General features: G+C 52.2%; 7 protein-coding genes across 7 annotated transcripts; 5 read left to right on the top strand and 2 right to left on the bottom strand.

The window, feature by feature from the left end:
- Positions 1–669: 669 nt before the first annotated feature.
- Positions 670–1,776, top strand: NCS54_00731200 (Abhydrolase-3 domain-containing protein; the record flags this gene model as incomplete). Its single annotated transcript, XM_053152743.1, has 4 exons — positions 670–717; positions 766–1,119; positions 1,171–1,444; positions 1,496–1,776. The coding sequence occupies 4 exons, from the start codon at positions 670–672 to the stop codon at positions 1,774–1,776; spliced, it is 957 nt and encodes a 318-aa protein (XP_053008718.1).
- Positions 1,777–2,029: 253 nt separating this feature from the next.
- On the bottom strand, positions 2,030–3,921 carry NCS54_00731100 (Hypothetical protein; the record flags this gene model as incomplete). Its single annotated transcript, XM_053152742.1, has 2 exons — positions 2,030–3,704; positions 3,758–3,921. 2 exons carry the CDS (start codon positions 3,919–3,921, stop codon positions 2,030–2,032), a joined length of 1,839 nt encoding a protein of 612 aa, XP_053008717.1.
- A 2,448-nt stretch (positions 3,922–6,369) lies between these two features.
- NCS54_00731000 (Hcy-binding domain-containing protein) lies at positions 6,370–7,398 on the top strand (the record flags this gene model as incomplete). Its single annotated transcript, XM_053152741.1, has 1 exon — positions 6,370–7,398. The coding sequence occupies one exon, from the start codon at positions 6,370–6,372 to the stop codon at positions 7,396–7,398; it is 1,029 nt and encodes a 342-aa protein (XP_053008716.1).
- Positions 7,399–7,490: 92 nt separating this feature from the next.
- On the bottom strand, positions 7,491–8,758 carry NCS54_00730900 (DAO domain-containing protein; the record flags this gene model as incomplete). Its single annotated transcript, XM_053152740.1, has 2 exons — positions 7,491–8,244; positions 8,298–8,758. The coding sequence occupies 2 exons, from the start codon at positions 8,756–8,758 to the stop codon at positions 7,491–7,493; spliced, it is 1,215 nt and encodes a 404-aa protein (XP_053008715.1).
- Positions 8,759–8,992: 234 nt separating this feature from the next.
- Positions 8,993–9,944, top strand: NCS54_00730800 (Hypothetical protein; the record flags this gene model as incomplete). The annotated part of the gene is made up of 4 exons (XM_053152739.1): positions 8,993–9,226; positions 9,279–9,437; positions 9,490–9,860; positions 9,908–9,944. The coding sequence occupies exons 1-4, from the start codon at positions 9,041–9,043 to the stop codon at positions 9,942–9,944; spliced, it is 753 nt and encodes a 250-aa protein (XP_053008714.1). The 5' UTR covers positions 8,993–9,040.
- A 1,807-nt stretch (positions 9,945–11,751) lies between these two features.
- NCS54_00730700 (Negative cofactor 2 complex subunit beta) lies at positions 11,752–12,539 on the top strand (the record flags this gene model as incomplete). Its single annotated transcript, XM_053152738.1, has 4 exons — positions 11,752–11,989; positions 12,046–12,072; positions 12,123–12,382; positions 12,432–12,539. 4 exons carry the CDS (start codon positions 11,752–11,754, stop codon positions 12,537–12,539), a joined length of 633 nt encoding a protein of 210 aa, XP_053008713.1.
- Positions 12,540–13,067: 528 nt separating this feature from the next.
- Positions 13,068–14,550, top strand: NCS54_00730600 (Deacetylase sirtuin-type domain-containing protein; the record flags this gene model as incomplete). Its single annotated transcript, XM_053152737.1, has 2 exons — positions 13,068–13,365; positions 13,424–14,550. The coding sequence occupies exons 1-2, from the start codon at positions 13,215–13,217 to the stop codon at positions 14,548–14,550; spliced, it is 1,278 nt and encodes a 425-aa protein (XP_053008712.1). The 5' UTR covers positions 13,068–13,214.
- Positions 14,551–14,936: the final 386 nt, after the last annotated feature.

Genomic DNA, 14,936 nt, shown 5'->3' with positions numbered 1-14,936 from the left:
CAAGAAGACGGCAATCGCGAGACAAATCCTTCCAGTTTGTGCTCGGGGTGAACAGTAAATAAGATGAAGGAACAAACAATCGAGAATCAATAATTCATTGCATAAAGAGGAACAATTGAGGAGGGTGCAACAGAGTGACCGAGTCTGAGGCAGTCAGAGGTGGCCAACTTGGGCAAGGTGACGGGGTGTGAATAGCTTCAAGACAGAAGCATAAATGGCATCGTGACCAACAGAGCAAATCAAGGCCCAATTAATTGACACAGAGAAATTCTCCACGTGAAGCAATCGTGTTCGATGCACCAAGAGCCCCATCATGAACTTCCCTCGTGGCCGCCAAGCTTCCTTCCAGTGGAGATGCCACCCACCGAAACAGGCCTTAAGCAGCGCCCAAAAGTCCCGACTAGACCCAGCAAGGCCCTCGGTGGGGATGGCTGCAACGTCGATGCTTGATCTGATAAGATAATCTCGCCCGCTTGGCTCATCATCGTGGAGCCCTTACCGAGCCTTAGCATCGGATTGATCAGCATTGAATGCGTGGTTTTACGAGCGGGTTGATCCAGCCGAGGCAGGGATCGGCCGTCGTTGAGGGTCCATGGCGAAATGTTTAAGTGAACGACGGATCCAGGTTAAACTGACGTGAACAAGACGTTTGCATCATCCTCTCTAACAATGGCAGAATATCGACACTTCGCAGCTCCTGATCCCCAATGGACAGACGTACGTTAGATCACCATAAACGCTAGGCACTGTTGCTAATGCGACTAGTTCCCCAACAATCTGCCACCGGGCACCAAGGTGGTACGGGGCATGCCGAGGGATCATGATCCCATCACTCCGCAGGAAGGGCTAGACATTGTCGAGTTCGACGTCCCTGTGCGAGATGCCACTCCCATCACCCTCCGTACCTACAGACGAACCGCCAACCGCGATGAGGCCCTCCCTTTGCTGGTGTACATGCACGGTGGCGGCTACGTCTTTGGCGGCCTTGAGACAGATGACTCAACTTGTCGAGCAATTGCCCTAGAGCTGGGCATCGTCGTCGTCAATGTCAAGTATCGGCTCGCACCTGAGCACAAGTTCCCCGTCGGCTTTGAAGACTCTTTCGACATTGTCCGCTGGGTAAGTCATGCCACCACCAATCACCACTTCACCCCTGACCTCCCCGTGTAGGCTGCATCGTCAGAAGGCCAGAGCAAGCTCAACACCGATCTCGCCAAGGGCTTCATCTTGGGCGGCACTTCAGCCGGCGCCAACTTTACCGCCGGTATCTCGCACTTGGCCCGCGACGAGGGTCTCTCGCCAAAGATCACGGGTGTCGTATTTCTTGCTGGTAGTTTCTGCCATCCTGATATGCGGCCAAAGAAGTACCTAGACCGCATCCTCAGCGTCGACGAGATCAACGATGCGCCCGGTCTTACGCGCAAGTCCATCGACTACTTTTCAGGTACCAAGACGCTTCAGTTTCTACCGGAAACTCCAGCTGACGTTTATGTAGAAAAGTACGGTGCTCCACCAGAAGACAGACGTCTCTCGCCTCTGCTATTCGACTCACACGCAGACATTGCCAAGAAGGCGTACTTCGCCATCTGTGGATGGGATCCTCGACGAGATGAAGCGCTACTTCTCGACCAGATTCTCCAGGAAGAAGGATTGTCTACCAAGAAGCACGTCTATCAAGGGCTGCCACATGGTTTCTGGACCACTTGCCCGGATCTTCCTGTGTCCAAGAAGTGGTTGGAGGATTTGCTCAAGGGCGTGCGCTGGATGATTGAGTAAAGCAGATACAAAACGAAGTCAGTACGATTGTTCCATCTTGTATCGTTTACTCTCAAGGTGATTACGCCATGTATCTTCTCAAGTGACAGGTTGAGATAGCCTTGCAATTTGACAGACTCAATTCCTCTTTAGTATACATCATGTCAATTTACTTTGCCAGCTCGTACAAAGTCCAGCCCAACGCCCCTTCTCGACATCTTCACAACGAGCGAAATATCGAGTCCTGTTTCTCAGAGTATGTCGCTCTCACTCATCACAGGATACCCTCCTCGACCACCTTGACCTTGACCTTCATGCCCCAGCCCTCCTTCCAGTGCTTCTCCTTGCCAATCTTTTCCACGTCATCAACAGCATCTTCAATCGTCTCCTTGGTCTTGGCAGGGTCGTCCTTGGTCTTTTGAACGGAGATGGTCAGGATCAATCCCTCCTCGTTCTTGTCCTTTCCGAGATTCCAGGACCATTGGGCAGAAAACACCACGCGGGGCTTGGACTTGTGGATCTTGCCAGCCGGGTACAGAGCCGTGATCAGACGTCCTACTCTGCCGAGGTAACCGGCCCACCAGACTTCCTCGGGGGTGATGAGCTTGCGGAGAGACTCGCGAAACTCGATCTCGCGAGGTGGCAGCTCACCGCCGTACCTCGACTCAAGCATCAACGCCAACCTAGCTCGGTCCTGATGCGAGACGCCGTGGATCGATGACATTGTTCCCACACTGGTCGAGTAAAGTGCAGTCGTCGAGGCGGTCTCCTTGGACATGAACATGTGCAGATACATCGAGTTGGCGAAAGAGTCGACAACGGGCTCGCCAAACTCTTCGGGAAACTCCTTAGTCTTGGCAGGTTTCGGGATCGCATGCTTGAGCAGCTGCTGGATATGATGTCGCGAACCAGGAGCAAAATACGCCGTGGCAACCTCAAGAGGAGATTCCTGTCGAATGTCAGTTGAGAGCTGACGGAACAAGAAACCCTCTCGCACACCACCCTGGCAAAAGTGCGCTTCCTTGATGCCCCAGGGGATAGCCTCGGAGAGGACGTTGACGAGGAAGGCGACGGCAGGAACCTGCGATCGTCTTCGGTCCGAGACCCGGAAGATGTCCTTTGCAGCCTTGGCAACGTGCTTGAGCGTCTCGGTGTCTTCAAACTGCTTTCGCTGTGCAGTGTAACCGTTGATGATGGAGATGGGATAATGGCTGCCGTGAGACTGGTTGAGGTAAAGAAGCAGGTATCCCCAGCCTCTGAAACCACCTCCGGAGAGGTAGATGCGATATCCACCTTCTCTCTCCGCCTTTTCGGTCAGCTCTTCAGGGATCTGCAAACGGTTGTATGCGTCCTTGAAGTTGCCAATCATCTCATCCTTGAACGCCTTGACAGCGGCGTCAGCTTCATCCTTACTCTTCCCATCCTGCAGGTCATGCAGCTTCTTGGTCAGAGCAGCAGCCCCATAGGGGAAACTGAAGCTTCCTCGGGGACTGATACGGATCTCGCCGCCCTGGCTGAGCATCCAGGTGATCTGTGTGCTGCCTCCTCCCAGATCCATGACTAGTCCTTCCATGCTCGAGAAGCCACTGGCGATACCCAGGGCTCCAACTTGGCCCTCTTCTTCCTTGGGAAGAAGCTGCACAGTCAAGCCAGTCTTAGTATTAATGGCAGACAAGAACTGCTTAGAATTGAGGGCAGCGCGCGTTGCTTCGGTCGCAATGACGTGGATGTTGTCCTTTGTGCAACCAAAGTCCTCGCAGACAACAATGAATCTGCTCAAAACTGAAACAACAGACTCAATGACTGAGTCCGGGATGGGAATCTTCTCTCCGGTCTCGGAATCATACTGGGAGTCGTAGAGTGAGATGGAAGATCGGTAGACACAGACGGTCGGGAGCATACGCGCCAGAGGCGACGAGAGGTCAGAAATGGAGAGTCGGATGCCATTGCTAGAGTCGCAATGTCAGATTGACACTCGAGGAACGTCATGGGAATTGCTCACCTTCCCATATCCACGACGCCGATCAACTTGCCGCCGTGTCCCTGCCATGGCGGGTGTCCACCCTGAAGGTGAGCGCGATGCGGCAGGATGGGCTGCGAAGCAGCGCCATGATCAATGCCAAACTCAGTAATCGGGTCAATCTCTTCAAAGTCGGAAAAATCCATCACAAGATGATATACAGAACAAAGAGTCGAGAGCAATGACGACAGGGCCGTCCCCGATATTTAACGCGTCACTGCCAACCCTCATCCCAGTCCCCTCAAAACTGGAGCCAGTTACCGCGGCCGAACACGTCAAGGGAGGTGAAACTCCAACAGAGACAAGGAACGCTCGCCCGGGGGCGTCATTGGCCGAAGCACAAGCTGAGCTTCGATAGCATGGTGATGTCCTAGCCGGAAGAGTCCCTAGCAGCGACCTTATTTGACGACGGCGAGCGGTGGGGCTGTTGTCGTGTGAGCTTATCTTTTCAGCTCCCATCAAGGTTGAAGCTTCTGTCCTTTTTGAGGATGCGCTGACGGAGCTCAATCGCAAGCGAGAGAGGTCTAAGTATGACAGATCAGCTACGAAGAAGTTTGACTCCAATTATTACGCTCCATTGACGCAGTTTCGTAGCATTCGCCTTAATCTTGCTCCGCGGTCAGATACCAAAAGAAGTAAACATCCCATACTCAGCCACGGGTAGTGGCATATCACCCCTGAACAAAGAAAGCTGAACCGGGCTCCTCCAACTCGATCGAGGCGTACCACTGGCGTCATTTCCCCGGTAACCCCAGGTCCACACCCCTGGCCTTGTGCATCATCGGCACATGCAGGCGTCCGCCTCGAGGCATCATCACAGCCACCCCCCTTTGCTATATCCAGGAGTTACGTATATCCAAGACTTCCAGGTCCGGTTCCTGGTTTTTGAGATGCCGGTTACATAACAGGGCTTATAATCATCGCTCACAGATCGTCCAAGCACGCGGTCATACAAAAACTTGAGGCACCAGGACGGCTGCGCTCAGTTAAGTCAACAAAGAGGATTCACTTTATAGCCTAATTATGAGCTAAATAAGAGATAAAAATAGGAAGTTGTATTATAAATCTTTGAGTCTTTTATTTATTATGTTTAAAGACCTTCTTTTAGTACTGGCTAAGTGTCTTGTGTTTTCTACGACTGCGTGCCAAGGTGTTGCCCTTCCAAATAGCATCCGGATACTCATGGTCGCAATACGTCAATCAGTGTATCCCCGACTCGCCCAGAGACAATTGCCTTGGTACAGCGAGATCAATCTAAAACTATTCTTTTTCCTATACCAAAATCCACTCACTGAGCCCGGGGATTCGAAAGGCAGCTCGCTCTCCAACACTCTATCAAGCAACTGCTGAATTGAGCCGCCAACCATCAAGGCAACGGGGTCATTGCTCACGATTGTTCTTTCACAAAACAAATAAGACCTTTTGACTCAAAAAATGCGTTATCCTTAACCAAGTTAGCCCATAACAGTGAGCCTGGGCCCTTGCAAGAAACCTCCTCAGGTTAAATAGGGAAACGGCCGGCAGGGAGCTGCTCAAAGTGCCATTGCGTCCAGTCAGAAAGACAATCAACGAGCTTCCATCTAGCCCGATTCTTATCTTCTCATCGTCAAAGAAACGGCCGATAGCTACTTGGTGACGGACAAGCATGGCCCAGTGGTTTGACAACCGATTGTTAGACGGCTCATATTACCGCACTCACGCGAAGCTCCGAATGGATGCCTCAGGGAGTCTCGCCACGAGATCTATGGGTATTCAAACGGGATTTGCCGAAAGGACTATTCGAAAATCTCACCCTCGTCGGTCTCAATCATGACTGCGCGATAGACCTCGACTGTTTGCTCGCTCCCGTGTTTGTGTTAACAGGTTCATCAGGACAAGCAGCTGATGTTCATTCCGTTTCTGACGTCGAGAGTTGAAATGAATTCTATGAATCCAATGATCTACCTCTGAGTTGTAATAGCGATCCCTGCATCACGTTCGATGGTGAGTAACTAGATTCATCCAACCTCAGGGTCACAACCACGTACGAGAGCTACTGATCTTACAACTTAGGACCACCTAGATTCTATAATAATATATCGGCATCGCTATTCATTTTTCTCGGCCACGCCATGTCAAACAGGAAGATGCTACTCTCGCTCAGCAGAGAAACTTGTCCGTCAACGAGATCAGTCAGGATTGAGGTGGGACAGAGAAGAAAGACATGAGGTCTAAGTATATCGGTACAAAGCCCAAGGCTATATCGATAAAATGATCGAGCTTCCTTGAATAAAGACTAATTAGGTATTCTCAACATTTGGTGGCCACCAGTTGAGAGGCATTTTGACAACAGTCACGCAATCACACCTACGCACGCCATATCCTATTGATTGAGCCATTGGGGAAGGACAGCTCACCGCTCATCTTTTTGAGCAAAGCAGATTAGCTTGGGAAATATTAGGCAAAAAAAAACCTACAATGCGGCACACTCATGATAGACCACGATCGCTTTCCTTCGGGCTAGAGTGAGTAATTGAGGCTATCCACTAAATCTCCATCCTGAGTGGGGGAAGATCTTCAAACTCCAATACTCACCACCAACAAACCCAAAGAAAATGCCTTCCAAAATCCTCATCCTCGACGGCGGTCTCGGCACGTCCCTCGAGTCCAAATACTCCGTCTCCTTCTCCAGGTCCACACCGCTCTGGTCCTCTCACCTCCTCATCTCCGATCCGGCGACTCTTCAATCTTGTCAGAGCGACTTCGGCGCCGTGCCTGTTGACGTGCTCCTCACGGCGACGTATCAGGCTTCTATCAAGGGTTTCGCTGATACTCGTACTGAAGAGTTTCCAGATGGTGTCAGTCGCGAAACGGTTCCGCGTTTTCTCGATGACGCTGTAAACATTGCACGACGAGCCGCGGGCGATAATGCGCAGGTCGCTTTGAGCTATGGTCCGTACGGCGCGTGCTTGATTCCAAGCCAAGAGTACAGCGGCAAATACGACGACGCCCATGACTCAGAATCTGCGCTTGAGGAGTGGCACCGTGAGCGTCTAGGACTCTTTGCAGAGGTCCCAGACGTCGGTAAGAGAGTGAGCCATGTTGCGCTGGAAACCATCCCCAGGGTCGATGAGATTATCGCCATGCGCAAAGCTCTCGCCGCAACACCAACTCTCTCAGATCTACCTTATTGGACTTCATGCCTGTCCCCTGGCGCCGACTTGGCACTTCCTGATGGAAACTCTATCGAATCCGCCGTCGAAGCCATGCTGGACCGCGAAGTCTCACCAAAGACGCCGTGGGGCATCGGCATCAACTGCACCAAGGTCGACAAGCTCGATCGCCTCCTACAGATTTTCGAATCGACAGTCGCGCGGCTGATCGAGCAAGGCCGCTTGGACAATTGGCCTGCACTAGTTCTGTATCCCGACGGTACGAACGGGGAGGTGTACAACACGACGACGCAAAAATGGGAGCTGCCAGATGACGCCAAGGATCAAGTACGCTCATCGTGGGAGTCTCAAGTCGAGAGTGTTGTCAGGGCTACTGAGAGTCGGGGGAAGTGGCCTGTCATTCTCGTCGGTGGATGCTGCAAGGCCAGAAGTGAGGATATCAAGAGGCTTCGTGATCGTCTCCTCGGGTAGACCACACAGCTATTCGCGTTCAAAACCGATTTCTGTTACATCAAATGGGTATCCTTATTCAAATACGATCCAGTCTAGTATATGCCTTTTTCTCACGGCAGATATCCCAAACTACTTATATCAGCACTCAGCTCCCTCCCCTGCATCATCTCCGCCATGACCTTGCCAGTCCCCAGCGACAGACTAATCCCCCAAGGCCCATGTCCCGCAGCAACAAACACGCCTCCGTCTGCTCCCTTTCTCGTCCTGTACCCTTGTCTTAGATCAACATCTTCCACCCGCGTAACGTACGGCGTGCCCCGTTGCGTCACAGGCCGGAAGCACAGTCCAGTTCGAACAACCTCCAGCTCACCTTCCGACTTGATCAGTTGTCTCGCCGTAGCTTTCAACTTCTCCAGAGGCCCTCGCAAGGGTTTTGCAGCCGTAGCTAACGGTGGTAACAGTATAGCCGAGTTGACGCCTCCCAGCCAGATATCGCCGTTTGGTCGAGCATATATCTCTGGGGAGAAATCATCCAAGCTACAATACAGCGAGTGATATACATCACCCACATCCCCAGGATTCCGCACAACCAGTGAATGACCCGCAAGACTCAACACCGGTATGTCGATAGCAGAACCTGGAAACATAGACTCTAAAACATCGGGCGTCCAGCAACCGGCGCAGACCAAAACCCTTGTGGCCGGGATCTCAGTCTCGGAGGAGCAGTCGGTGAAGCCGATACGGACATGTGAAAGTTCATCGTGGCAGTCAGGCCCAACGTTGAGGACTACTGCGGGATGGTGAAATCGGACACCAGCAGCTCGACACCTGTCTAGGAGGAACTGACAGAGTCTGAGGGGATCGCTATGTTTCTTTCATATCAGTAACATGCTCATAACTGTGATGTCTCGACTTACAGAACAGCCGTCCCCTCAGCATTGTCAACCACACTAACAGCATCACCCTTGACACGCCTCAACCAAGACGGACTATTCCCATCCTCAACATCCCTCTTCTCCGCCACCAAATCTGCCCGGCTGCCTCCCTCACGTAACCAATCCTCACCTCCAGGTCCATTAGCCTTCCTCCTCGGAAGCTCATAATTCACCGTCACCGACTTGGCATACGCCCACTTCTCATGCCCATCGTACTTCTTCGCGAGTCTCTCATGCTCTTCGAAGCTGAGAGCACCCAGGGACGCAAGTTCTGGCGGGAACCAGTCTCTGGCGACGAAGCCGCCGGCGTAACCCGACGCCGAGGCAAAGAGCTCCGTAGAAGCGTCGACGACGTGAATCGACCAACCGGGTTGATGTTCAGAAAGGTAGTAAGCCGTCGCGATGCCAATTATGCCGCTTCCAACAATCACGGTCGTAGCCATCGGATGAAAAAAAGAGGTGTAAAGGTATCAACCATACAAAGGGTTTGTCGAGGTTTGGGCTCTCAGCTGACAAAAGACGCCATCAAGCTACAAGCTCAATGCAGTAGCAGCCCCCGATGACGTTTGTGACCATACAGGGTAAGGTAACCCAAGTGAAGCTCCAGAAATGACCCCGCCATTCAAACTGAACCCCCACCTCGTGCTGAAGCTTTCGACTCAGCCAACTTGCGAAAAAAAGATTCTTGCGTGAGGCGCCGTTACACTGCACCAACCACCGCGAACATGACCTCCAAAGTTTTCATCATCACCGGTGCCAGTAAAGGCATTGGCGCCGCCATCACTCGATACCTCCTGGGACAATCCCACAAGGTGGTTGTCACGGCTAGATCATCTGAGCCCCTTGAGGGATTCAAAAAGTCGCACCCTGATCAGGTCCAATTCATCGCGGGAGACATTGTTGACCCTGAGGTTGGGACAAAAATCTTGCTCTCATAAAACAAGGAGGCTGATAGCAGAGTAGATGCCCACCAAGCTGACGGAACTCGCCGTGTCCTCGTTTGGCAAAATTGACGGCCTTGTCATCAACCACGGCCTCTTGGCTCCCAAGCGATTTGCTGACACAACCGCCGAGGAGTGGAAGCACATTTACGACGTCAATGTCTTTAGCGGCATTGTCCTGGTAAGATCTAGCCATCTGACACATCTGCGAGAGCTACGCTGACATATGTCAGGCTCAAGCAGCACTCAACGAGCTCCGAAAGTCCAAGGGATGCATCGTGTGGGTGTCATCAGGGGCAGCAACAAAACACTACAAGGGATGGGCAAGCTACGGTTCATCTAAAGCTGTCTACAACTCCATCTCGGCCCACATTGCCCTCGAGGAGCCCGATATTACCAGCGTAGCCGTCGCACCAGGACGAGTCGATACTGACATGCAGGGCGTTCTGAGGGCCGAAGGCAAGCATAGCATGGATGAGGCGCAGTACGCTACCTTTGCCGAGGCCAAGGAGAAGGGCACCTTGCTCAAGCCGGAGCAGCCGGGACATGTCATGGCCAAGTTCGTGGCGGACCCGCTCAAGTCTCTGAGCGGAAAATTCTTTACGTACGTTTCGCGACATGCTGTAGGATCGACAGCTAACGGTTATGCAGATGGAACTCACCAGAAGTTGCGGCGTATCAGGAGTAGAGGCTCCTTAGAAAGTAGAAGACGGATCCCTGGATACTCAAGCAGATGTTAGCTTTATGTCTTGACAAGGTCTGAAACAAGTAGAAGGTTAAAAGACAAATGCAAGTCAGGCGAAAGATGAAAAGCTCTTAGTTTGCTCCACATGGACATTCGGATTTAGCATGGAATGTAAGTTTCTTCATCATAGCATTTGATGATGTGTTGAGAGAAAAGAAAAGAAAAATATATTCTTACCTGATGGTTGATGTGACACGCATGGTATGGCATCTGGATCTTTCAGGTAGGGTTCTTTTCTCCTGTCAGTTCCATAGCCTCCAACAGAGTTCAACAAAGTTGTGGTGTCGAATGCGCTCAGGCTATCGAATGTATCCGTCATGAAATGTCGGTATTTGATAGTACATAGCAAAGGCATCACAGCAGGGTCGAAAGGAGGGTCGCTGCTGAAGGGTTCTTACAGCATGAACAAGAGCGGCGGCCTGAACTTTTTTTCTTGTTAGCAATGTCCAACAGATGGAATCAAGCTTCAAAAGGACAGAGAATTGGAATCAATCAGATATGTCTATTTGGCATAAGACGAAGTCAATCAGCACCGAGGCTTGTCGGACCTCTAAGACTGGGGCGACAACTTGTCTCTTCATGCGATGCGACTGGGCAGAAGGAATCGAGGCAACTTACTCAAGGCGGCAGCTCATTGTTGGCAGGAATGTAGAGCAAGAGATTGAAAGATGGCAATGTGACAAAGCCCAAAGGCCATTATCGCAAAAGAGACCGTCAGGAGACGTGGTCTCTGTCTGAATTGTGAGCAGAGAAGGAGAGAAAGTGATGATGAAGAGAAAGGAATTTTTTCAGATTGGAAATTTTGGCCGAAGAAAATGCATGCGCGAGGCTTGGTCCGTGCACGGCAGACGCGCGCTCGAGGCAACAAAGTGTGGCGCGTGAGGTCCTTTCAGCCCCCCCTCTCTCCACACCTCTTTTCAGGCCCTTTCAGCTAGCTTCCAAGGACAGCGTGCACGCACTCAACCACTGGCAGGCCTTGGGTTATGAGGCTTTGATCTGACTGAACCACTGGTGGAGTCGGTCCTGGCCACGTCCTGGTTGGCCCCTAAAAAGAATGGAACCTGATCGCGAGCTGGGCTGGGCTTTCATCAAGCGCGGCGCATGAGCTTGGCCTGGTACCCCCCCTTCCCTCCCTCCCCCGGGCCGCAGCAGCTCGCACATACAAAAGCGGCTTGCCCCACCACTCATGGACCATGAGCAACCATCCGTCTGAAAATCGTCCTCTCAAGCCTGAAGCTTTGCATTGTGAGCCGTCAACACCAAAAAACAGATTGCAGCAAACTCTCACGGAACAAACGAGTATATACCGGCAGATACCCGCATCTCAGTCACTCTTGTTTATAGTTTCACTCATCTTCCTGTCATCTTTGTTTGTCTTCTTTTCCACCGTCATCGCGTTCCACATCGCTCAGTCACCGCTCACACTCTGATCGCGTCCGTCGCCTGGGAGTTGTATATCTCTCCATTTCGATATTGGAACCTCAACTTTTCCCGCAAACGCCTCATCATCCGACGACTTCTTCACCTCTCGCTTCACTGAAATCATGTCTGATCACGAGTTTGGAGGTACGTTATTCTGGTCATGCTGCTCTTTGTCTTGTTTGCCGTTGCATGCGCCCTCATCCGGCATGCATATCTTGACTCCATCTCAACCCGTGGACATCACCACGATGCGATGCGTCACTGTTGTTGAAGCCAACACTGAATCACTTCTACATCTTCTTCGACTATTTATTCATCTGCATCCTCAATGTTCGCTTCAATTTACGCTGTCTATCAATTTGTCATGTTTCTTCACATGCATACCTACTCGCATACTCACCTAGGGACTCTACCTACAACATCACTTTTCCATCCTTCGTCCTTTCTCAAGCACAACACCCCCAGCTGCATCGCATCTTTGATTATTTATTGCTTTGCTTTCTGCATCATGGCTCCCCACACCCCAGCATCCGACAAGTACTGGGCGAGAATCGACGCCGGACTGAGTCTGCGCTTCATCCTTGACTTGGAAACATCCTGCTAACGCTCCTTCTCCAACTAGGCAACGACGACCTCTCCCTCCCAAAAGGTATGCCAGAGTATTCTCCTCACGATTTCCTCTTGCTTACATCTTTGCAGCCACTGTCCAAAAGATTGTCTCAGAGATTCTACCCCCCTCAGAAGGCGTAGCTTTTGCCAAGGAGGCCCGCGACCTTCTCATCGAGTGCTGTGTCGAGTTCATCACCCTGATCTCGTCCGAGGCAAACGAAATCTCAGAGAAGGAGGCCAAGAAGACCATTGCCTGCGATCACATCACCAAGGCTCTCGAGCAACTAGGCTTCACCGACTACGTCCCTGCCGTCCTCGAGGCAGCAGCCGAGCACAAAGAAGTCCAAAAGGTTCGCACCGTCTGCCCCTTCTTGTCTGTCACCCACTAACACGACGCAGGGCCGAGAGAAGAAGGCGGACAAGTTCGCCAGCAGTGGCATGTCCATGGAGGAGCTTGCCCGTCTACAGGAAGAGCAGTTCGCGGCGGCGAGAGAACGCCACGGCTAGGTGCTTATGTACAAGATGGATGGGGATGGGAATCATTATTTCGGCATTGCTAGGCGTTGACGTACAGGAACTGGGTTGGACCTGGACTGGATGGACCCTTGGGTTTTGTTATCTGGGAGCGGGTTGGCTCTTTATCACTTTCGCTTATAGAATCTCCGTCATGCTTTACCCGGCATGGTTCGGGGCTCGAATATCAGGTTGTTGATCTGACTGCGTTCCTTGGTCTTGAGTCTTGACTTGAGTTGGGGTTGCATGGTTAGACACGATGACATGACTCTGGCACACCCGTTCGTTCGCCACGACCCAATCATGGTCTAGCCAACTCTGCCAGAGACGAGGAAAGATAAAGGAGCTATGCAAGGTAACGCAACGACAACATGTCCATGTCTCCAACTTTGCAGCCGCTTGAATACTCTGTCGTTGCCTTGTAGACAGGCAGTCAGCAAGCACTTACAGGCATCCATCCATTAGCATCTTATCGATAAAGAAAAAAGATGATGTAACTCCACCACCCCGCCCTGACAATCCCTCTCTGTTTTCGCAACCACCTCTGCTGATGCGCCCGCCATCGCAAATAGACTCTGCATCCCTTGCCTGGGCACCGCCAAGATAGGTCGAAGACGCCGCAACAAGAATAAGCCTGGACCCCGTGTCCCTCGCTGGCTCGCTCGCAAGATGGGTCAGGACGAATCCTCCATGAGCTTCGGCGGCCCGCCAAAGGCCCTCTCCGAGAGGAGCCTTGCCGCTGTCGCAGAGTACGTCAAGACGGGTCGCGACAAGAGGATTGTCGTCTTGACCGGTGCAGGTATCTCGACTGCCGCTGGAAGTATGTATCTTCTTGTCCCAGCTTTGCTCTATAGAAGCAACTCTAACCTCTTTGCCAGTTCCCGACTTTCGATCGCCCAAGACAGGCCTCTACGCCAACCTCGCCCGCCTCAACCTTCCCTACGCCGAAGCCGTCTTTGACATCTCCTACTTCCGCAGCCACCCCGAGCCCTTCTATGTCCTCGCCAACGAGCTCTACCCCGGAAAATTCCATCCCACCGTCTCCCACGCCTTCATCGCCCTCCTCGCCCGCAAGGGCCTCCTCCAGATGCTCTTCACCCAGAATATCGACTGCCTCGAGCGCGCGGCCGGTGTCCCCCCCAACAAGATCATCGAGGCCCACGGTAGCTTCGCGACACAGCGGTGCGTCGAGTGCAAGACCGAATTCCCCGACGACAAGATGAAGGAGCACGTGTTTGGTGGAAAGGTCCCGCACTGCGGAGAGCCCGGCTGCAACGGGCTCGTCAAGCCGGATATCGTATTCTTTGGCGAGCCGCTCCCCAAGGCGTTTGACAACAATGTCCACAATGTGGCCATGGCGGACCTAGTGCTCATCATCGGCACCAGCTTGACCGTCTACCCCTTCGCCGCCCTCCCCGGTATGGCACAAGAAGACAAGCCTCGAGTGCTGTTCAACATGGAGCGCGTCGGCATGATTGGCAACCGTCCAGACGATGTCATTGAGCTTGGCGCCTGCGACGACGGTATCCGCAAGCTCGCCGATGCGCTCGGCTGGCGAGACGAGCTTGAGCGCCTATGGAGAGATACTGTCGGAGATGAAGAGGCGGAGCGACAGCTCAGGGGCAGGAAGGAGGATGAGGTGGAGGATGAAGTTGAGCGCTTGGCAGCCGAGGTGGAGGCGGTCGCTATTAACGATGACACCAAGGCGGATACAAAGGAAGATGCATCTCCAGAGACTGAGCCCACAAAGGAGGTCGATGGCGAGAAGCCCGACAATGTTGTTTCATACCAGCCAGCCACCATCTCAGCGCCAGCGCCAGCGCCAGCGCCAGAAGAGACCAAGGAGCAGCCCAAGACGGAACCAACTAAGACAGAGGCGCCAAAGGTGCCCGAGGCCGACTCAAAGGTTGAGCCATCAGAGACAGAGGCTCAACCACCAACAGACGCCAAAACACCCCAAGAGAAGCCGGCGGAGCCTGTTATTGTCAAGGAAGAATCCAAATAGTAAGCCTCTTTTAGACAAGAGTCACGACGGACACGCGTTTAGGAACATTCATGAGAAAAAAGGATGATGAGGTGGGGAAAAGCAATGATACACCGTCATCATACGTAGATGATAGACGACTGGATGAGTTTTCTTTTGTTGGTCACGAAAGGCGATGGGAAATGTCACATAAATGGAATGGTTTAACTAGGTACCCCAACTTTGTAGATAGAATAGTCAGGCCGAATCCAAGGTCAAGATTGTCACGTCAACTACCAGGGAGAGATATCGGTGATATGATATCAACAAGTGCAGAGTAAGTATAATGAAATTGCACCACTAGGGGCTGTAGAAGATCAAAGTTATATCCAAATCACCGTACGAATGACAACACAAGTACGGAAGAA

Source organism: Fusarium falciforme, chromosome 5 (genome assembly GCF_026873545.1).
Source record: "Fusarium falciforme chromosome 5, complete sequence".
NCBI lineage: Eukaryota > Fungi > Ascomycota > Sordariomycetes > Hypocreales > Nectriaceae > Fusarium > Fusarium falciforme.
The sequence above is the reverse complement of the archived record's forward strand: the minus strand, read 5'-3'. Positions and strand labels throughout refer to the sequence as shown.